We start from the raw sequence: 22,930 nt of genomic DNA, 5'->3' as shown, positions 1-22,930 counted from the left end.
TATTTCTAGTTTGAATTCTCTAAGTCATTACTAGATATGACAGTTCAATTTTATAATGAGTGATGAATACTTAGGATATCTCTTAGAGAAGCTAAAATGATCTGTTTATAATGCTGCCTTTTCATCTTTTTTGTCACAAAGTCTACCTCACACTGAAGGTCTGAAGTTACTATGGTTAGATTACTTACTAATACCTTTTTTACCTAGATAATTCTTTTCATACACATATTTTGCCTACTTATACTTTCTGATCATCATTACTGTTGTTTTTATGAATTTTTCTTTCCATTTCTTTGTGTTCCATATGCCTATGTGATATATCCATCTCTTTCTTTTGTGATGTACCACAGAGCCTAAGTGTAAATTACAGTGTTCTGACAACTATGTTGGAAAACCATGTTTGTATCACACCATGAGTGGCAGATGCTAAAAAGGCACTAGAAATTTTTGCTATTTTCTATGGCATCAGTGAAGGGCACAGCAAACCCACCCCCCTCCTACATCCCCATGAAGTATTGTCTGGGATAGCAATATTCCAGTGGCAGAGAGAGCAGAGGGCAATGTCAGCTACTCCTCCTGCCGCCTTGGCTGGCAGCTGAGTATGATTTGACATTTTGGTTACTGCATCTGGCAGTCATCATAACTCCCCCGTTAATATATTTCCTAGGCATTAATATAATGTCAACTATCCACTGCAAAGTCTTTAAGAAGTTAAAATGGAGCACTTTTATTTCCAGATTTGATATTTTTAACTTTGTCTGGAAAATATTTTATTCAGAATTTCAGAGCAATTTTTCCCCTTTTTAGGATTTCCGATATATAACAAACAATTCAATAATTACATTAACATCACAATCATGCTGCTAATTTTTAATGATTATCTACTGTATCCAGATCGTCAAGTTATATTAATCCAAATCAGAAGTATTTGACAGCAGACTTAATTAAAGTGAATTTTCCAGTTTATAAAATTAAATTCCCATAACTGAAATGTAAATAATTTTTTCTTGATAACCTTTAATAATTTCGTGCTTCTTTTCTGTAGATAATTGTTCTTTTATTCCACAGACCTTTTTTCACAGCTGATTTAATTCATATTTAGTCTTTACCAATTTTTATTCTAACTGTTCTCCACGTTGCTTCACTTACAAATACAATTTGATATTTTATTACTGCTGATTTTTTTCAAGCAGTGGTGACCTTGAAATGAAGCTAGAAAGAGGAAGCCAGGGAAATATTCTTGCGAGTTCAAATGAAAGAATGTGTTTCATAGCTCTGTAAGGAGAAAGCCCAGAAAACACTTTCCTTTTTAGGACTGTTGATTATCACTTTGGGTAATAATTCATCCTGTGCATACAGAGCAGGCTAATCTTTAAATACGGCTTTCAGCAGTACTTACACACAGCTGTAGACATTGATAAAACATAGGGAGCTACAGGCATTGACAGTTGTTAATGGTTAATTTAGCTGTTGGTAAACTTTCATTATGCCTTTCTCCTGCAAGCATCTTCTTTTACTAAGCTTATCTAAATTCAGGATCTCTCTGAATACTGAACTCAAGAACAGAATTTATTCATTATAGGATTGGGACTATAAGCATATTCATGTTTTCTGGATATTACTTTTTCCTTTTGTCAGGTAGGTTTCATCTCACCAGAACACAACCCTGAGAGGAGTGATGTGGTTGATGCTAGTGTATTTATTACTTCCATTTCATTAGAGGCTTGAAGACATTAAAATAGAGACCTATTTCAACAGGGCTGCAAGCAGATGGTTAGGAAGATTTTGAAAAAAGGAAAAAATAATGCAAATTGCAGAGACTGACTAACCAACACATATGATGTCACTGGTTTCTGATTAGCTTAAGACTAGGCTTCTCATTCTCTAGGCAAGAGGAGAAATATGCCTAGGACAGACTTGGGAAAAAAGGAGGTAGGTTTTTTATTCTCTAAGGACTGGGCTGTGATAGCTGTTAAGATTTATGTAGGCTATGATAATACCAAGCAGTTTTATCCCACAGCTGTAACGTAGAATTTTCTGGTTTACAGGGACTAAAACTCCAGCTGCATCATACGAGGTGACAACTCCCTGGTTGTCACCTGTAATGAGACACATTACCATTGCACATACTTTACATTTAAAGTCCTCATTAATAGTTTGGCTTGCACAGGGACTTTGGACCCCTGTTTGTTCACAGTGAATAGATAGTAATTACTGTAAGGAACAAGTAATTTCATGAAAAAGAGGAAAGGCAAGCTGCCTTACTCTGTTCTAGCTTTTCATTGAGTATATTTATGGCCAGACAAATTTAAAATAACACGACTTTATTTGAATAACTTTATGGAAGTATATATTGAAAATTCTGTTCTCTTTTGTCATACAAAAACTATCTGCCTAGGACCTTTCTCTATAAATGCTACAAGCATGCCAGTTTTCTACTGTCATCTGTCCCTATCCACCTGTGTCACTGAAGGGTTATGCCACTCTTCGTTAATCTAATTCTTTTATTCCACAAGTGTTTGTAGTAGTCAAAATTCTGTAAAGCATGTGGCACTGCATCCCAGCTCTAAGGACCTCATAATTCATAATACTATAACTCTGTATCTAATGTCTCATAATTCTTTATTTCTACTGTATTATTTATTTAGTATTTAAATGATAGAAATAAATATTATTATAGTAGGTTTTTTTAGATCTAGTTGTGACAAATAATGTGTAGGTCATTAAGAATAATTATTCTTTCAATAATTGTCTCTGAAGTATTTAAGATGCTTCTTTATGAAATTCTGCCTCCCTTTATTCTACATCTTACTTCAATTACTCAATATGTAACCTGAATATCTATCATCCTTTCATGGTATGGAGCCCCACAGATCTGTTACAGTGTATACATTCAGTGGCTTGTTGAATGGGCTAATCCATGTTAGTCAATCACAGGATAGTCTGGAGGACCGAGAACAGTCATTCACCTCGGGAGAAGGTCTGTCTCCCAGTGCTCTCAGAAAGTCTCAGCAGAATTTCTTTCCTATAGGTCATTGACTGGATCCTGGATCAACTTTTTAGACTAGTAGTTGGTTTCAGGATTTTATTCAACTTCTAGCCATGTCTAAGGAGTACTTGTTGCCCAGAGAAGTTTTAAGTGCCCAATCCCTGGAAATATTCAAAACCAGCATAGAGCAATTGGGTCTAGTGGAAGATGTCCCTGCCCATAGCAGAGGGGTTGGAGTTTGATGATCTTCAAGGTCCTTCCAGCCCAAACCATTCCATGATTCTATGATTCAAAGTTTAATTTCTGTGTTGATTGTCCCCTTGGTTCTGTTTCTTTTTACTCAGACTTCCCAGCAGCTAACTTCTCTATTTCAAGAAATCAAATAAGCAGAGCAGTGGTCTCAGTCATCACTCTTCCCTCCTTCCCTAATCAACTTTCCTTGGGAGCTCACTGGCTTTCCTAGTATAGTCCAGTCCACCAGTGATAATGAAGCCCAGGCTGGGCCAGATCAGTTTTCACCAGGAGAGGGAAAGGCAGCTAAGCCTGGGAGATCTCTCCCATGAAATAAGCAAACTCTACTCACAAACTCAAATGATGTGAAGGCAGAAAATCATAGGGAAGATTGACCTTTTGTACTAAAGATGTAGAGCAATCAAATATAATGAAGTCCAGTGACATAAAGATCCTTCACTGCCCCTTCCACTAATCACCTCAGATATAATATCCTCCTCCATTTATCTCAGTATGTATCTCACGCTGAGACCTGTAGCAGAAGCCAGGCACTGAACAGTGCTGAGCTAGGGTGGTTAATCTTGAACCTGGAGACAATTATCTTCCAGAAAGACCTAGAAAGGTTTGTGGGATTGAAGCAGTGACCATGGATCAGATATCTTCTGTGTAGTTCAGGGGGACATCGTAGAATTGAAACACAGAAGTTGAGGGAAAGAGTATGAAGGATGCAGCTGGGAAAAAGAGTTAGGGGAAGAGACAAATGTAGGGCTTCAGAAGTAATCATGGGGTGTGCAGTTGGGTGGAGAGAGGATGCAGTATGGTCTGATTCCAACATCCATATGCCATTTTAGCAAGGCAGGAAGGAAATGGACACATTTTTGCATAGACATTGGCATTGTAGTTTGCACTTATACAGGACCATAAAAACACTTAGGTATTTCAGAGTCAGGCAGTGTCAGCAGGCACTTTCTCAGTGCTCTTGGGGTTTCCATGGCTGAGTGTGTGGGCAGAATGCTGTTTGAGACATGAGCAGAGCTCATTCCACTGGCAGGACTCTCAAGGATGCTCACTGTCCCTTGGCCTCATTACTGCATGGATATAGTTGGAGAATAGTCAATGGCGCATATGATGGTTCAAATTGCTAAGGGAATTTAACACTGGAAGACAGATTCAATCCAGGGTCACTGAGGCTGTCACACTACATCACATGTGGGCTGATGCTTTGATGCTTGCAAATACAGAAGAGAACCTACCACGTGCCCAAAATCACATTTTTGTGTTATTTAAGGATATCGATTATTACCACTATCCAGAAAATTAAAGTCCTAGTACAGTCATTTCAGGCCAGTCTTACCACTGATCTGTCATCATGAAGGATGGAAGAAAATCAAGTATACTTTTGGTAGCACTCTTGCCACATAAGTAGCAATTCAATAAAAAGGTATCTTTCCATAGCTTCACAACAGCTTCATCCTGTGCATGCTTTCAGAGTCACGTTTGAAGTCAATGAGGTACTGCTTAATTTATGTTCTCTCTTCTGGGCTTGAATCTGGCATGGCGCAGTTTATACATCAGACAGCTTGAATTATACCGTACTTGACCCTTCATATCTGGTGGCATGACAAATACGAGAAAACTTGAAATACTTCACATAACTACCTTCCCAAATTGGAAACCCACCCAGTAAGGTCTTGTTTCACTAGCTGGGTATGCAGTACATGTGGAAGCTATGGCTTTTAGGGCCAATATACTTGTAGCAAAACAGCAGTGAAGGCTGATGTTAGCTCTGCAAGGGCACCTGGCATCCTCCTTGAAAGTCTGTCAGATCAGTACCAGTAACCAGGAGGAAAAGGCTTCAGATTAAATCAGCTAGGGATACATCTCGTATGGTACAGTTGCAGCCTTTGAAATAAACACACAGGCAAGAAAGCCCCAGGTAAAGGAATTTTAAAGAGAACTACTGGCAGGAGTTCTCAAGTTCATTTTAAGAATACACTCTCCTCATCTCCTGTTCTCTGAAAACAGGTGCACAGTTGGTGACTAAGAGTAGCTACCTGATGTTAAAGCAGCCGTGGATGTGACAGCAGACCATGGCCAGGGTCATTTTATATCCTTTATTACCCCTGGCTGTCAGGGTCTTGAGAGAAGTGTGGTTCCTGTTTACAGTGATCTCTGCTGTGCCTGGAGCAGCCCTGCAATTACAACTCTAAATTTATTCAAATCAACTAATAAGGGCTTCCTACAGGCTTTATTAAATTAGGTCACATCATTCTGAGTGGGTAACCACTGGTCAGGGCCCTAAGGGCACTAATAAGCCTTAATGGCCTCCTCTGAGTCTCTCCCACACCTGCCCACAGGCCAGGACCCATTCGCAGGATTTGGAGCCATTAGTGTCTGCCACAACATGGCTAATCCGCTGCTCCCACAGCCCTGCCTCCTCCCCCTGGGCCTTGCTGAGCCATGTCCACCCATATAAAATACATTAAAAGAAGGAACCTCATCCACTGCTTAGAACACGGAAATCCTCCACATCCTCATAGCATTGCTCTCACCATGGGCAGAAAGTGTGACTGAAGGTGAGGAGAGCGCTCTCATAATAACTCAGGGAACCTGTTGAGCTCAGCAGGAAGGCTGTGCTTTCCCCATTCTCTGCAGGAAAGAAGAGCTTCCCGCATTTTTCTACCATGTATGTCCTTCTTGGTCAGAAGAAATAGCTTTTGCTCATCATAAATCAGTTGGTGTACAACTCTTTGCATATGGGACTTTTCAATTTATAACTTTTCCATTTAAAATAAAAATGAAATAAAATATATTTTATTTTAAAATGAAACTAATGATATAAATAAAAATGAAATTAATGATCAGGGTACATCAAGGTCAAGGAACAACATCCTCTCAGCCTCTTCACCAGCTCTCAAACTGATGTTAGAGTTTAAAGAGAGGGAGCAGCACTATTCAAGTTACATACTTTTGACTTCAGTGACTTTGTCTCCTAAATCTATTTAATTCACCAGTGTCTTTCAGTGCTTCTATTTCACAGCAGTTTCTGTCACAAAAACATCCTTATACAAGTAATTATTATATGCATACCTTTGAATTATTTATTTTTAAATATATATATTGACTGATTAAGATCACATAGCTGAAACGCCTTGATAAATAGCTGAAACAAGACCTTGATTAGCAGTTTCATGCAAAGTCTTAACATCGGCTTGGAAGTGTAGATCTCCATCATCTATTGTTCTTATTGTTGCAGGGAAATCACTCTATCAATATTTTTTCAGAGCATCATGGTTATTTCAGTCCAATAGACTCATAAGTGAAATATCTTGGAATCTCATGCTGCATCCTCTAACACCACTCTTGACTAAAGCGCTATACATTTCCCACTGCAGCAAATTAGGTTCCAATTAACAAAATTTTATCTTCTTATATTGGAATTTTTCAGGTTAGAATCACACAATCTACTAACACAAGACTGTGATGGAATTATGGTACGTTAAGTGCCTACACTTTGTCTCCAGACGCTCTTTTTAAATGTATCAGACTTAAAGGTTGTAAAATCTGCCTCTTTTTCTGTACACTGTACTATTGGAATAAATAAAATCAGGAAAAGCCAAGGGATAGTGTTACAATACTAGCCAGGAGGGTTTGCTTCTCTTTTCAGGCTGCTTGAAATTTACTTCTGTAGAATATTACATCTGAAAATCAATTTGGTATTTTTTCAGCCTGTTTGGCCATTTTTTCTGACGTATCAGTTACTTTAGACCAAACACTCTCATGACCAAAATTTCTGTGTCTGCATTTTGTTTTTTTAGGTAGACAGCCTAGGTAAAAGATGCCTTATGCAGAGAATGTGGTTATCAGACAAAAAATTAGCCTGCAATACCTGATGTGATGGCATAGTCTATCATCAAATCAGAACAATGCAAGCCAAGGATGCCAAAGAGTCCAAGCCAGGGAGTGAAAACCTGTATTTGAAGATGAACTGATGTATTCCTGCATTTTTGTTTTCAGCAGTACTGGGCACATCCTTTTCCACATGAATGAGACAAAAGAGCTGTTACCAAAAAACCGCAAAGCAATAACATGAAGAAAGAATAGACTCAGTAATACTGAGCTTGTCTTTTAAACATGCACCTTTCTTTTTTTATCTTTTTTTTTCTTTTTTTTTTTTGCATTAGCTGTAATGACAAGTAGGTTTTTGACCTGAGCTTGTTAAATAAATTTTTTTTTAAGATGTAGCATATTTTTACATATATTTCATGGCCACTTGAAATATGCTTATTTCCACCATGTGAAGTACCACGTACAATTAGCATTGCTTTTTTACTCAATTTCTGACAGTTAAATTAGGTCCATCACAGTTTTTGTTAACATTTTATGTATCTGTAATTTTGTCTTATGCAAAGCTGCAGTGTTCCCTTGAAGCTGTGTTACCATATCTTTTTTGTTATGTTTGCCTTTAGAATTTCCAGTTGTAGGTTTAGAATTTCAAAGATTGATAAGGAAAATCTCCTTTTCTGCTTATTTTGCTATCTGTGTACCATCGTCACTGACAGTTTCTTAAAAGAAGTGTCCAGCAGCTAATTGATGCTGAGAAGAGCAACAAGTCAAAGATTCTGTTGTCATCCTTTGGACAGACAATTAATGTGCTTGTGCATGAGGACATGCTGACTTGCAAAGAATGGTTCATGAAAACAGGACACTAATTTGCCTGTTTTGTAGAACTTCCAGGTGGGAGATGTTTGGGAGATTATCAGAGTAAACAGATTATCCTTTTCAGTCAAAAGGCTTGGCTCTCTGAATTGCTTAGGTATAAATTAAGTAGGCTTCTTGGGGCGGTGGTGGAAATTCCCAAGTAGTAAAAAGGTATGTAAGAGGTGAAAATTACTTCCTGAGAAGTTCAGAGCTGTTTTGGTTACAAGAGCTTTTTTTGTGGGACCATAGACTATTCCATGTCCGTTTTTGAAAGGGTAAAATGGAAGTAAATACTTGCAAGCTCAGCTTCATGAAGCTGCTCAATGCAGGATCAGTACAGACCCATTCTGGGAGGGAGGAGGCAGGAGCACACAGATGGAGTGGAGAACATGGGTTACACATCACATGAGCTCAAGACTGACAGCAGTAAGTTTTTCTGGTTTTCTATCAACAAAATAATCAATGGACAAAAAAATAGTGGGCATGTTTTTGAGCAGACCTTTTCCTACAAATACCAATTTTCTTTCCTGTTGAAAAGTATATAAGATATTCATTTGGGGCATAGGGGGCTTATGGGATGATTCAACATGAGAAGAAACAATTTCACTTGGGGATTTTTGGGTTCTTAAGATTGTGCTTACATGTAAGCACTTTACTTATATTGTAGCTGTAGTAGTTGAATGTGGTCTATGTCTACTCCATTTTATGTGAAAAGGTCCATTCTTCTTTCTGTTTGGTGAGTCTTCCACCAGCAGACCACTCAGCAGAGTATGTCTGGCTGCTTTCTAATGTGCAATGCAAAAGTAAACATTTGTGTAAAAATATCTTTTCACCATGCTTTTAAGAAAAAAAAAAAAAAAACCAACATGGATTTTATATCAATCAGTAATACAGTAGCCTGTCACAGTTCAGTAGGAAAAATGGGCCTAATGGTTGCTGAGATTAGAAATAGCTTTAAGGGACATTATATGTCATTATAACATGGTGACATAGTGAAGCTTAATAGGCTCTACAACATCCTTTTGTTTTTATGTTTCCCTGAACACTCAGTTCTGTGACAGGTGGCTATTCCTGTGTAAATTTACCCAATTATATTTGTGTAGCAGCCCTGAAAAAGCCTTAATATATTAACCATTAAAAGTCCCTGACAGTCTTTCGAGAAATGTTTTAGTGTGCCTGTGTGAATAGAGGGTTGAAATGACATGTTGTTTTTAGGTAATGTATAAATATTACATTTATTTGATGCATGCAAATATGATAAAATGTGTATTTGCCATTGCATAGATAAAATATTCTGTTTTATTACATTCTATTTATGTTTTCCCAAGAGCAAGGAGAGAGAGGAAGGAAGTTAAGTTTTAGTTGAGTGTTTTGTTTTGTAAGCATTGGTGACACAAAACATTTAACTGGATTTATTGGAAAACAATAGTTTCAAATATTATATTGTCTTTGCTGATCTTTACTGCTTATCTCTAATGTGTTTATATCATGGGAGTTTCCAGTGTGAACAAAGTATGCAATTGATTGCAGCACTTCAAACAAGAAATAAGGATGTTTAGCTTAGTGATTAAAAATGGAAATGTTGCTATTGAGAATCCATTCCTCTGAAATGTTCTGATTGTTTTGATAGTCCAGTAAGCTATGGGCCCTTTCATATTAATCAAAATTTTCTTTATTCATATTTTGTTGTTCTAAGCTTTGGCTCCAAATTCAGCCTACCTGTTCATTTAAGATTTGGAAGACATTTCTGTAAAATGTAATCTACAGAGACTAAAATAAGTCGACTTATATTATAAAAACACCTATTTTCCATTCCTGATTTGGGTGGGCAAGAAAATAAATAGAAGTAAAATTATGCTCTGAGGCTAGAAAACAGTTTTAGGAATTTTTGAAAAGTTTAAGTAAGTGTATTTCCAGGGTAAATAGACTGCTATGGAATCTGTTGCCCAGAGACAGTTTCACATTATTATGCCTTTTAGTGTTTCTTTGCAAGTCCTGAACCTTTGGTATACAGTGAAGATACCCACCATGAGTATAAATATATTTTATATAGTACCTGCCATAGCAACAATATTGAAAATACTCCATAAAATGAAATTGGAAGATTTGTAATGATATTAGAACTAAGTACATAGAATAGGCAAGTTGTTTACAGTAGATGAAAAGAAATTATTTATTGCATAAAGAAAAATTGTGGTTTTCAAAGGACTCTTGAAGTACCTGCATGTAATTGAGCTGCCTTTGAGTTTACTCAGCAGTGTCTCCCTAACATGATCAGTTGTTACTCTCCTCATGCAAGTAGTCATCCTTTTCTATTTCGGGAGTGCTTAGGCAACAAAACCCCACATTTTTTGATCTGGCCCTTCATCTTTATTCAGTTCTTCATCTATTCATCATTAGTAATAAATAGTAATAACTTCTCTCAAACCACGAAGCCCCACATACAATCTTGTATGTCTGTTGCCATTCACTACAGGGCTACGAGTGGCTCTGGTGTGGGGACCCCACTCCCAGACCTGGAAGGGTGTTTGCAAAGACTCTTGTCTCTATGGGGTCAGGTTAGGTCCTGACACAGTGGCTGCAGGCAGTGCCAGTGGCAGCACCATCCTTGGAAAGAGTCAAGGAAGCAGCAGCAGCAGCAGCAACCCAAACAGGAGCATGACGAAGAGGCAGAGACAGCTGCAGCAGCAGCTGCTGCCTGGCAAGAGTGTCAGGGGAATGGAACAGTGGGAACAGCAGTAGGTACAGGATGGGATGAAGGGAGGAAAAAGGCCCAATTGAAGCCCTAAACCGGAGATATTTAGAAGTTATGACAACAGAAGCCTTTCTGGTTTTTGGCAGTTTGCCATCCCAGGGCTGCCTTCTGCTACCTCCAAGGCTGCTGCTGTATGGCCTGTGAATGGTTTCCTTAGGTCAATGCACCATGGCTGGGGAGGCCCTGGTGCAGCACCTGTGCAGGAGCAGGTCATGACTTGTAATGCCTTGTCAAAATGGAAGCATCTTCTTTAACTCAGAGGTGTATCCCTTGGGGAATGTCACCATCAGAATTTTACTATCTGGGAGGTGTGTGTGGTTCCAGAGATATGCTACAGGTGATGAGGACATTTTTAGGATTGCAGTTCCAGACTCTGGTTCCCAGAGCATGGTTTGTCTTGTTTAATTGTGTCCCCTTTAGAGACAGAATGTGATGAGGAATCCCACACCTGATTTCTGCCTGAAACACTACTATCTGGAAGGCAGGTATTGCAGTGTTGGTCATGGAAACACAAAGCTTCTGCATGCTGAAGCCCTTTTTGTTTAAACAGACCTTAAGAATATCCTCTGTGGTAACACAAGTCTTCTGCAACAGAATCAGACATTTCATAATTAAAAAAAAAACAACAAACCTGCACTAATTCTCAGTACACTGATTTGTCCAGGACCCATGAAAACTTAGGAATCCTTTTACTTTGAAATAAGTCGAATACTACTTCTGAAAGTTTATCTGCTGTCCGTTTCAGTAAGCAGCAATAGACAAAAGAGGTATTATCCTCCCATGAGACACAAGTAGGCAGGGTAGCACTGAGTTACTGATTGAGGAGGAGGAGGACTGTGGGTGGGGTAGTGTCCTGTGTTTTTTCTCAGGAAAACACAGGTTTTACTGCAGATGTTCATCACCAATAATCTGTCATAAAGTTGTAATTAATAGCTGTTGTGCCCATAATGTAACCTGGAGGAGTCACTTAAGATATTTGAGAAAACAATGAAAAATACTGATGGCTGTTCTGGGTAAATCAGTGAGTCAGTAGAAAACATTTTGTTGATTTTTTATTTGGTAGGTAGTCAGGGGATACTGCAGTCACCCCACAGTTGGCCTCCTTGCCAGCTGGCATTACAAGTGGATCAGCATAATTAATTTCAAAATCAGTCAGCAGATTATACTGGGCAACATTTGCTCCTGAGAAAAACAGTAAATAATAGAGATCTTCATTCTAACTTAAGTTTCTCCATTGCCTTATCTCATCAGCTTTACAGATTTCTTTATTTTGTATCTAATATCCCCTGGCAATGATGGTATTTTGCCTTCTGCATTAACAGATGCTGATGGGTGTAATAGTTTGTTGAAAGCTGAACACAAAATCCCATTCTAAACTGGTGGGAGAGCCCCAATCTTGCAGCTGTAGGAGAAGAAAGATTCATGATTTACAGAAGAATAAGGCACTGGCACATTTCAGACACCAGAAACAGTAGTGTAATTCACAGCAGAAATGTGATGGTGACAACTGACGTGTTTTTCAGACTGTCATCTGCCCTTATGTATTGTTTATTTTCATTGTGGTTTAGGAGATTCATGTTTTGTATACTGTTGCATCCATCTAGAATATTGGCCATGTCTCAGTAGTTCAGCCTGCTTGAGAAAAAAGCCATGAAGATGAATGAATGTTCACAAGTGGTTACTCTTTCTGAGTTGGGCAGTTCTTTTTGGCTTTACCAGTTATTCTGAGAATATGACCTGAAAATTTGCTTCCATTCCAAAACCACCTTTTTAAAATTTTTTAGTAATAATTTTCCCCACCATTGTCTTCCTTAAAAATGAACTCTGTGGTCAGTGATTCTTCTAAGATCACCTTTCTTTCAGTATGCCCTTCATGATGCATTATATCTATGGACATGGTTGTATTGCCTAGTAGTTTTATAACAAGATACATCATGTAACTGAATACAGCACCTTGGTTATGTACTAGAGGAAATACTAGGTGTTTTTTAGGATATTGAAAGAACTTGTCATCAATGTGAGCACCAAATCAGATGCAATGAATGGCCAATCCTTCTCTTTTGTGAAAAGACTCCAAAGTCACTAAAGACACTCTGTCAGTATTGGCTGATACATATGCAGAGGCCTCCTTTGCATATGAAACAAATATCCTGGTATCTTCAGGATCGGATCAGGAGGTACATTATATGATTAAAAAATCTAACAAAAAATAATAGTAGAGTTGATAGAATATATGATATGATCTTAAGTAATAAGTATTTAATATATTTTCTTTTAGGAGAAGCCACTGACCAAATCTCTGCAACGAGGAGAAGATCCCCAGTTTGATCAAGTAAGACACTTGAAATTGCATTTCCATTCCTCAGCCTAAAAGAAAAATATTTCGAAGGCATTGTACTGTCTTTATGCTATTGTTGCACACTGCAAAAGCAACCTCTCTCGATGTACTTTGGTAGAATGATAAGTGCTTGCCTAACCATTTTTGGGTTTAAATTGGAAGGATTTTCCCTCTGTTTTTAAGCTTGGTATTTTTCTGCCATAGAACTTGTTACTTTTTATAGTGTGTTAGGCACATGTATTATTTCCTGACTGCTTCCCCGATGGAGCTTTTGAAACAAAATTTGTATCTTTTCAGAATATGTGGGTTTTGAAACAGGAGTGTGGCTCCCAGTCTTTTATGAGGTTTCTTGTACATTTAATATGAGGGCCTGTAGAATCATGGTCATTGCCATCAATCTCATCAGTCTACTTTGTAGCTGTGACTCAGCATGACTTACATGTGTGCTGTGCTTCGAATGGCTGAGCCAGCCTGTTGTATTTAAAATTAAGTAGAAATTCAACTGTTAGGATAAATGCCTGGATATGACAAGGTACTAGAAAAATGGTGGTTAGGGGAAAACTATTGAAAATAAGTAGAATTTATATAATTGGTTAGATTTCATTTAGTAGAATAAAATTGTAAGTAATAAAATGAAATTTGTATATGGCATTAGATTAATAAATATATTATGTAAGGGAAATAGGACAAGTGTAAAAATAAAACCAACAGCAATATACACACTTCTAATTGATTCTATAAAGCAATTTATTTTTTCAGCAGTTTTCCTTTTTGTGAGCAGCATCTAGAATAACCAATTTTGAAATAAAGGAAGATAGGTTCAAAAGAGTTTAAGTTGCATCAAGGATGCCAAAAGTGGCAAATCTCACTCCCCATGAAGAAGAATGATAAACTCTAGGTGTGCTGTTGCTGACAGTGTTGCTGCTGGCTCCACATTTGCCCACACCACTGTGCTGCCAGCAGCGCCAGAAACACAGGACAGAAAGACAGTGGAAGCAGCAGCAGCAGTAACAACTCCAAAGTCAGCTGTGACTAATGCCATAGGCTGCAGGTACCGTATTGATTAACTTTGGAGTGGAGGCAGGCGTAAGTAGAACTTTAGCACCTCAGATGAGCATTCAATTGACTTTTCTGGGACATTTCACTAGAAGTAAAGATGCCTTATCAGACTGCACTGGCATTCACTAAGACTCACGTTATAATTTTAGCTTGACAAAGTGACACACTCTAGACTGTTCTGTAGCTGCTTTTTGGGGAGAGGTAGCCTGCTTGGAGGGCTGCTCAGAGCAGGAGGTGAACAGAGGAGGTGAGACTTTGGCATTGTAATCGGGAGCTCCCTGTCTGCTTCACTGACCACAGAGACCCTGCAGGGAGACCAGCCACTGTAGCCTAAAGGAGGCTGCTTGCTTTCTGAGTCCTCCCTACCTGCCTCATGAAGTTCTTTGTGTTATTCTGACCTTAATTTTATAGGCATATTTTTTTCCTTCCTGTGGGAAGAGTGCTACACTCAAATGGGAAAGTAAAAACAAACTAAGCCACCCAGATTCAAACCTTGTGATGCTGTTCCTGCAGTGTATTACACAAACTCATAATGGGTGGCCATGACTTGATTAAAAATTTATGGCATATTGTGGCCCTTTAAAAGGAAGATTTGTTTCTCTGAGTTATTGATAAGTAGACAGAAAATTGAGTAATTGAGTCAAGATCATTTAATGAGGACAGCAAATGCTTCCTAGAGTGAAACAACTATGTGTTTACTACTGTAGCAATTTACCCTGAATGCAGGCAGGAGAAAAAAAACAAAACCAAACAGATGCAGACAAAACACAAAGCTAAATTTTGTTATATATGACATTCATATATCTTTCTGTCTGCATATCTGGGGTCCTACCTATGTGCAGAGTTGATAGAAAAGTACAGTGGTGAGATTGCCGTAGACATCTTGTCAGAAAACCTTGCTTTCAGTTGCTTGAAATTTTCAAAACAAACTATTTAAACTGAAATTTTAGTAATTATTTGTCTGCCTCAGGCCAGGTTGCTGGCAATGTTTCCCTTTTCAGATTTCACATTGTTTTCTGCTGTAATAGCATTATTATCTTGAGATGTTCTAGTGATCCTGGGATTGATGTACACCTGTGATTGGCAGATGGGACCTCAACCTGGCTTACGAGCCAGTTTTCAAGAACATGGTTTATACTTAATAAAATAATTTTAGTTCAGCTAATTTGCATGATTTTCACAGTCGTGGAATGGTTTAAGTTGTATTGAAATTATGTGCATTCAAAATTTTGTAGTACACAGTAGAAATTTGGTAGAACTGAGCTAGTGACAGGAAAATAGAGCAAAAAGTCTTTCTTTACTTGGCGTGTTTCACTCAGTAGATTATGTGATTATATCTCATTGTAAAGCTGTTTTTCAAATGATAACATGCAAGTATTATAAAGTCATCATGAAAGTATAGATAATAAAATGAAGGTGTGGTCTTCCTGGGAAACTCTTAAGATCATGATTTGACATGATACCAAAACCCAAGTAAGAAGGCATGTGCTTTTAAGTGAAACTATGCAAGTTTTATTTTTGAAGTTAACTCAACTATTTGAAGAGTCAATGGGATGAAGGAAGGAAGGAAGACCAGGTTGGTAATCCCTTACTTCCCCTTTCCAGTTAAGGTGTGGAAAGCTTTAGCTTGTATTTCTGAAAACCATAAAGTCATCAAGCAAAAACTAAAAAAGGCCAGCCATGACATTCCTGATACTTTTACTACAGATATGAAGGGGGAAAAGAGGGAGAATCCCCATGAAAAAACTTTTCCAAGCAGTGTCTAATGATTTTTACTTTCAGTTTTAGGACATATAAAGTGATGCACTGTCAGAGGAACCTAATTTTCTTTTTTTAACATTATCAAAATTATCTCTATTCAATTTGAGTGAAATTTATAGGTAATGCTGAAGTGAGTAGGTTGCTAGTCACTTTAAAATATCTGAGCTCAATCTTTTAATGATAAATTATAAAGCAGCAGAAGTAAGACATGACCTGATTTAAAATTTGTTTTGCAAGTCAGCTTCAGAGGTGACAAAAATAATCCAAAAAATGGCAACAATAAGCAGAATGGAACTTTGACTAGCCAAAGTAATCAGCATGAAGCTCAACATGGAAACTCCCAAACCATTTGAGATGGTTATGAAAGCATTGCTTACTACCCTTAAATAGTTCTATCTCTGGCTCCCTGAGAACCAGCATTTTTTCCTTCTATTCTCAAACACCATTTTAAGAACACTGGTTGTGATGATGGTGATGGATCCAACGTCTGGAAACCTGACTGGGCCCAGGCAGAGCTGTTTCTCTCCACACAGGTGTAGTCAGTGTCTGCTGTTCAGCAGACAGGATGTCTGGCTGCCAATTGCATCACCCTCCTCGAACAAATAATAGGATCTTGAGCAATGTATGTAGTGATGATACTTACCCTGACTTGCTGAATGTCTTGCCATTAGCCTAACAAACTACATTCCTTACACTCAGTGTTTTCCTTTTCAGGTATGCATGTACATAAAGAAAATATATACAGGAAGTTATGTAGGTTTTTTCATATGGTTTTAAATATTTTTATAGTATATTTTAAATCATGGTTTGAAAGTCCTTGATTAGACAACTCTAGCTGCCTATTGGCAAAGAGCATTACTACTCCATTACTGCTCCATGCTCTGTGTCCCCAATTACAGAAATGTTATTAAATGTTGTACTAGTGAACTATGACTTAAACTTCCTATTACAGGAAATCATAAAATTGCAGTACATGAAAAGATCAAAAGCTAGCAAAACCCCATAATTCTCCAAGAGGCTTATCCTCACCTAAGGAAACATTTTTATTGCTCTTTTCTCAGCCTCTATTAATGTATCTTTTGTTCTTACCAAGGTGTACAAATGTTCCATGAACTGAGAACACTGGAGGCAGAAGAAGGGCACTGTATAATCTTGGACTGAGCTACAGACAGTTTTCCATATAAAAGCACAAAATGAAAGTAATGTTTTGGCCGTGGAAGTGAAAATTTACAGGAAGGCTTAGTTTTCATATGAAGCTATCTATGTGAGGTGCCTGTTGCAGGAGTTTCAGCATAAACTGCACAAAAGCTTGTTCTTGTTTCAGTTTTACTGCTATCTTCTTAGAAGCGCAATAGGTTGGAGAATACAGATTGGAAAGCAAAAATGTTTAATCTTTTATATATATTTTAGGAGATGAAAAAAATCAGCCAAGGTAAAAAAGGGAAACTACAATTAATAATAATAATAATAATAATATGTGGGAAATGCAATAAACAAATAAGACACTAAGCAGCATACTAATGATTAAGTGTCCTTTTTCATAACAGCCTAAGCATGATACATGACATACTGATAATTATTCTTATCCAATATTATATTTTTTAAATGTAGTACGTGAATACTGATAACATTGTCAGTTGGCCCCTTTTGTGTTTTGCCATTCCCTGAGTTTTTCACATTGTCCTTCTTCACTGACAAAAAGCACATGGTAGAGAAAGTATAAGAAATGGTGTCATGGGGTCATAAAACAACCTTTGGCTCCTGGTCACAGATTTGGATTCAAGCAGTCTATAAAGAAGTACATCTGAAAGCAAAATTAAAGGTAACAGCTTCAGAACGGAACTTGCTGTCCACTAAAAATAAATGGGTTTTCACGTAAACTGTTATGCTGGCAGTAAAACAGCTATGAACGTTAGTAATGTATAAACAAGATAGCTGAAATTACCCATCCACAAAATTATGGTACTAAAAGGTCCTGCTTTCTTTTTTGTCTTACAAAGCCAAGGCCATAAATGAAAACTAGTTAGTTCAACCGGAATAGTTACCAGTTTTAACCATTTCCAGGGAGACTTAACTTCATAGCACCATCCAAAAAAAAGGCTTAGAACAAAGATGTGAATGATAGGAGATCCACAGTCTCCTATCAGAGACTGTGGTCCACAATCACAAATGCATTCAGCAGCAGTGATAGAAGGTGTAAAATCTCACTTGTGCTTGTCCATTATTTAGAATCTACACAACAATTCTTTGTAGATAAAATATGCAGACAGTGTGCGAAAAAAAAAATTCACGAGAATTAAACCAACACTGTGCAAAAATGAAGCACTGCAGTACTGCTTTATTGAAACGGTAATAAAATGCTCATTGAACATACATACTGACATATATGGTGTACAAAAAAAATGCTGGGCCAAAAATTAATGATACTGTTGGAACTTTGGTGCAGTTTTGAATATATTTGCTGTTAAAGCACAAATAAATTCAAAAGGGAAATAAAAAAGGTAATCAGCATCACCTTGCTGTTAGTTGAAACGTTTCTTATATTTGTATTTTGACAATATAACAAGACTTTTATGAAAGTATATAAATTGTAGGGAGATATATGAACAGAATTTCATTAAATTTACTCCTGCATTTTAGTCCAAAACAAATATTAAGCATTTTCATAAAGTATATTTAATGCTCTGTGAACACAGGTTTTAAACAGCTCCCTGCTTGTACAGCTTTCTTATCCTTAAGCTATACAGTAGGTAGTTCATTTATGATGGAAGAATATGATCATTTGTCCAACAAGGACATATTTGTACATCTGTGCACTCCCTTTCAGGAGCAGCACAGAGCTAGAATTCATCTCACTCCTGGACTTACTTCCAGTAAATGAAAGGGTTGAGTAACCAGCACGCTGGCTAGACTTCCCTCCCTTCCTGTTCCCTGAGAGCCAGGTCTTTTCCCAGTCCACCCTTCCTTCCTGTCTTAAAAGTGCAATGACAGAAAGATTAAAAAAAAAAAAAAAAAAGGCTATATTGACATTTTATCCCAAATGAAGACAGGCACTGTAAATTCAGCAAAGTAAGTATGGCACGAAAAGATTTACCAGGATGTACTTTTACTTTTCTGGTGAAATTGTGTAGCTGGGATTTAGAGAACAGCAGTGATGAATATGTCAGTGAACATGCAGGAAGACCTGATTGAAACAACTTTTCATTTATAGTTAAATACTGTGATTTCTGAAAGGATATTTAGGTCTATGAGGACAGACATTTTAGTAGAGTCTGTGGACGTAGGACAAAGGCTAAGGGTTTTAAACTTAAAGAGGGTCAATTTTAACTAAACGGAAGGAAGATATTTTTTACTGTGAGGCTGATGAGACACTGGAACATGTTGCTCAGAGAAGCTGTGGATGCCCCATCCCTGGAAATGTTCAAAGCCAGGTTGGTTGAGATTTAGATCGACCTGGTCTAGTGGAAGGTGTCCCTGCCAATGTTAGGGAGGTTGGAATTAGATGACCTTTAAGGTCTCTTCTGACCCAAACCATTCTGTGATTCTATGATTTTATGATTTTATTCTTGTCTTCCCTAGCAAACCCCTTTTCATTGTATCTCATCATTAACAAGCAGTCTTGTGCCAGCTTCACAATAAATTTTGGAAAACAACAGAGAAGTGAGTTGGTAGTGAATAGTTTGCCCTGACACCAGGTGATTGATTTCTTCTGAGTATTTGTCTGAAGCCTTAACACTAGAAGTCTTTGGTATAATTGAACCTGAAGTCCTGTAGTAATTCTTCACGAACAGCCTCCTGTCACTGCTGCAAGCAGGGTCTTCATGACATCTTTTACAGCATATTTCATATTTCAAGTAATAAAATACATTGCAAACACTAGATTGAAATTTTTCCAAAAGTACTATTCTACAGAAACTTTTAATTTTACAGGAGCAGTTGTTCTATCTTTCTAATGCACTATGTTTATTTTTAGGCCATAATGCCTGAATAATAATACTTCCTCCTCAAAATCTCTCATTAACTTCAGACCACAGTGTCACTATGAATTAGTTAAATCCTGAGGCTGAAAAACTGCAAAAGAGATTCAGAGTTATTCATCTAGACTAAGTGTCATCCACAAAAGTTCTCATTTAAGGCTTTAGTACTACTTGGGAATTGTGTGTAAGATGCTTGGTCTGCCAATTTTGCTCTTGTCTTAGTCACAGCATTCACACAAGTTTGGTGTTATTCATGACACATTAAACTCTGCTGGTTTTCCACAACCATTGAAATGTGCTGGTTTAAGTTTAAGCAGGTAGATAAACCTGACATAGTTAATTACTTGTCATGTAGTACACACTTCAGCTCTTCACTGCTTATACTCAGTACTTCGCAGAGGCAAGCCCTGCATGATCTTGAGGTGGTCAAAAATCTCCAGATCACTGATTTCTTCCCTATTTTAAATAGTTGTTTTCTATTTTCTTAGAATGTCCACAAATTCTGTAGCTGTAATGAACATTCAGTTGCAATACACATATTGTCTTCTTGTGTAATAATGGGAGGGGTTTTCACCCTACTTTTTGATCTTTCCATGTTTTGTATCTTTTATGATTTCCCATAATAGGAAGTTTAAGTCATAGTTCACTCCAACATACTCAGTAACATTTCTGTAATTGGTGACACAGTTAATACTGTGTGAGCAGTAATCTTCTTATCCTGTATGCCACTGGAGCTGTTTAATCAGGAGCTTCTAAGGAATAATTCTAAACTATGTTTTGTTTATTTGTGCACACAAAGACACAAGAAACTGTAAATATTTTCCTATGTATAAAGAGAAGCCTAAGTTTTCAGTTGTGTGAGCCTAAGAGAATGATGCATGCAAATGCATGGTCAGCTGCTTAAAATTATTGCAGGACTTGTGGTGTTTCTCAATATATTCTGAGTTTCCAGAAGAGGCATCCAGCAGTCAGATATAATCCCTGAAGACAGTACCTCTGATTCATTACTTTTTCTTTCCTTACAATGTGTTTGAACTCAAATCAACATTGTGTAACAAATCAAAATAACTGCTTGAAGAACTAGATGGTTTTCTGGTGTGTCAAAAGATGTGATACATGATTTCAATGCATTTTAATATCATCAAAGTAAAGACTGTATCAACATACACTACAGTATTGCATTTCTGCTTATGTTTTATAGAATCATAGCTTCTTTTAGGTTGGAAAATACTTTTGAGATCATCAAGTTAAACCACAAACCAAACACTGCCAAGTCCACCACTAAACCATGTTCCTGCGTGCCATGTGTGCACATCTTTTAAAGACAGGAAATGCAGAATATTAAGTCACTGCTTGTACCCTGTTTCTCAATAATTGGATGAAAACAAGAAGCAACCATTAAATTAGTACTTTTTTTAAGGACTAGGGGACATTTAAAGAGCATTTCATTTGTTGCTTTGTTGTATTTTGCCAATAGGTTATAAGCTCAATGAGCTCACTTTCAGAATATTGTCTACCCTCTATCCTGCGCACTTTGTTTGATTGGTATAAAAGGCAGAATGGCATAGAAGATGAATCTCATGAATACAGACCAAGAACAAGCACTAAATCCAAAAGGTATGTTTTTGAATATGTGTACATAAATTCTCAGGTAAAATGTGTTACATTTCACCCATCAGCTTTTGTGAGGTAACAGTTACTTGAAGGTGTTACTTTTATTCTGCTTGTCCCTGGAACTCTTGGCTTATTGATGGATGGAATAATTGTGTCTTTCAAGTTACGCTCCTCATAGTTCAATCAAAACAGTGGTGTTGTGTTTGTCTTACTGATGTTTTGGATGCTTTCATGTAATTCGAATACCAGTTTGTATAAATTGTATTTACTCAAGTGATCAGGTAATAATTCTGTGTCACTTGGAAGAATTTCTCTTATATAGTGTTCTGCTTATACATAAAAATTTCACATTTACCCATCCTCAATCTGAAAACTTGAGACTTAGTTGGAGAGTTTTAGCAACATACCTCTTTAAAGTAACAAGCACACCAAAAAAAATTATATCAGTAGTTCCTCAGTGATAAGGCAGCAGATCGGTCCTGGTTATACTGAGGTGTGGCAGTGTGGTTCAGATACATTCTTCAAATCTGGGGGTTTTCTGAATATTTCAGTGCTTCGTTTACACACTTCAGTGAAACAGGAGGAGAACCAACACTGTCAGATCTGGTGTTTAGAAATGCACTGGCAGTTCTTCACATTATATTATAACCCAGTGACTGCAAAAGGCAATAGTTGATGGAACAAAGAGGTAGGGCAGAAATTAACCTGAATTAGAAACTTTCAGGCTCTTTATGTCAGCAGAAGTAGGCAGTATGAAGACATAGTTCATCAATTAGATGTCTACTTTTGGGTGAGATGAATCCCTGCCTTGAATTGCTTTTCTCTTAACTTGTTCCACAGCTACCTGCTCATAAATAGGTATCTTTGGGAACTCCACCCAAAATGTAGTTGAAAGTCAGCTTAGCAGTGAAATAAGGCCATTCTGTCAATGGGTAGTGTTACAGAAAGAACATATAACCAGTCCTTTCTCCAGTTAATGTAAAACTAAAGGAAACCAAAATGTAAATAACTTACTTCATCACTGATCAAATTATACTCTTAAACACCTGTTTTATTACAAGCACATAAGTACCATTGAAATCACTAAAACTCTCAACGTTTGTAAGAATTGTGCTGAATTTACACAAAAATCTCACTGAAATTGTGTTAAATGCTTCAAATAGACTGCAGAACTGTTCCTTTAATTTTACCAAAAGTACTTTATATTTCATGTTATCTTTTCAGTACACTTGGAAACTCTGATTTCATGATCCAAATAGGTATTTTTTTGTATTTGTATTGCAGCTGTTCACCTCAGACTTTTATTCCTCTGTGTTGTTCTGTGCAAGGAATATATTTGAAATGTTTGACAAGTGTTGCCAAGGTTAAAAAATTAACACTGAAACAGTTTTTAAAAGATAATGTAGTTTGGTTGTGAATTCTCTGTTGGTGCTTTTATGGCATTTTTCAAAATTCATGACAACTCTAAATATGAATTTGATAGCTCAAAGTTACATTTGCCTCTA

General features: G+C 37.3%; 1 protein-coding gene across 9 annotated transcripts in view; it reads left to right on the top strand.

The window, feature by feature from the left end:
- FRY (FRY microtubule binding protein) overlaps positions 1 to 22,930 on the top strand; it is a 227,402-nt gene that overhangs the window by 98,943 nt on the left and 105,529 nt on the right. For all 9 annotated transcript variants that reach the window (XM_085061815.1, XM_085061823.1, XM_085061806.1 and 6 more), the window contains 2 exons: positions 12,955 to 13,008; positions 21,289 to 21,428. In XM_085061815.1, the coding sequence (XP_084917941.1) occupies positions 12,955 to 13,008; positions 21,289 to 21,428 (194 nt within the window). The remainder of the gene's footprint in view (positions 1 to 12,954; positions 13,009 to 21,288; positions 21,429 to 22,930) is intronic.

This window comes from Lichenostomus cassidix, chromosome 1, assembly GCF_008360975.1.
Source record: "Lichenostomus cassidix isolate B80296 chromosome 1, HeHo_3.0, whole genome shotgun sequence".
NCBI lineage: Eukaryota > Metazoa > Chordata > Aves > Passeriformes > Meliphagidae > Lichenostomus > Lichenostomus cassidix.
The sequence above is the reverse complement of the archived record's forward strand: the minus strand, read 5'-3'. Positions and strand labels throughout refer to the sequence as shown.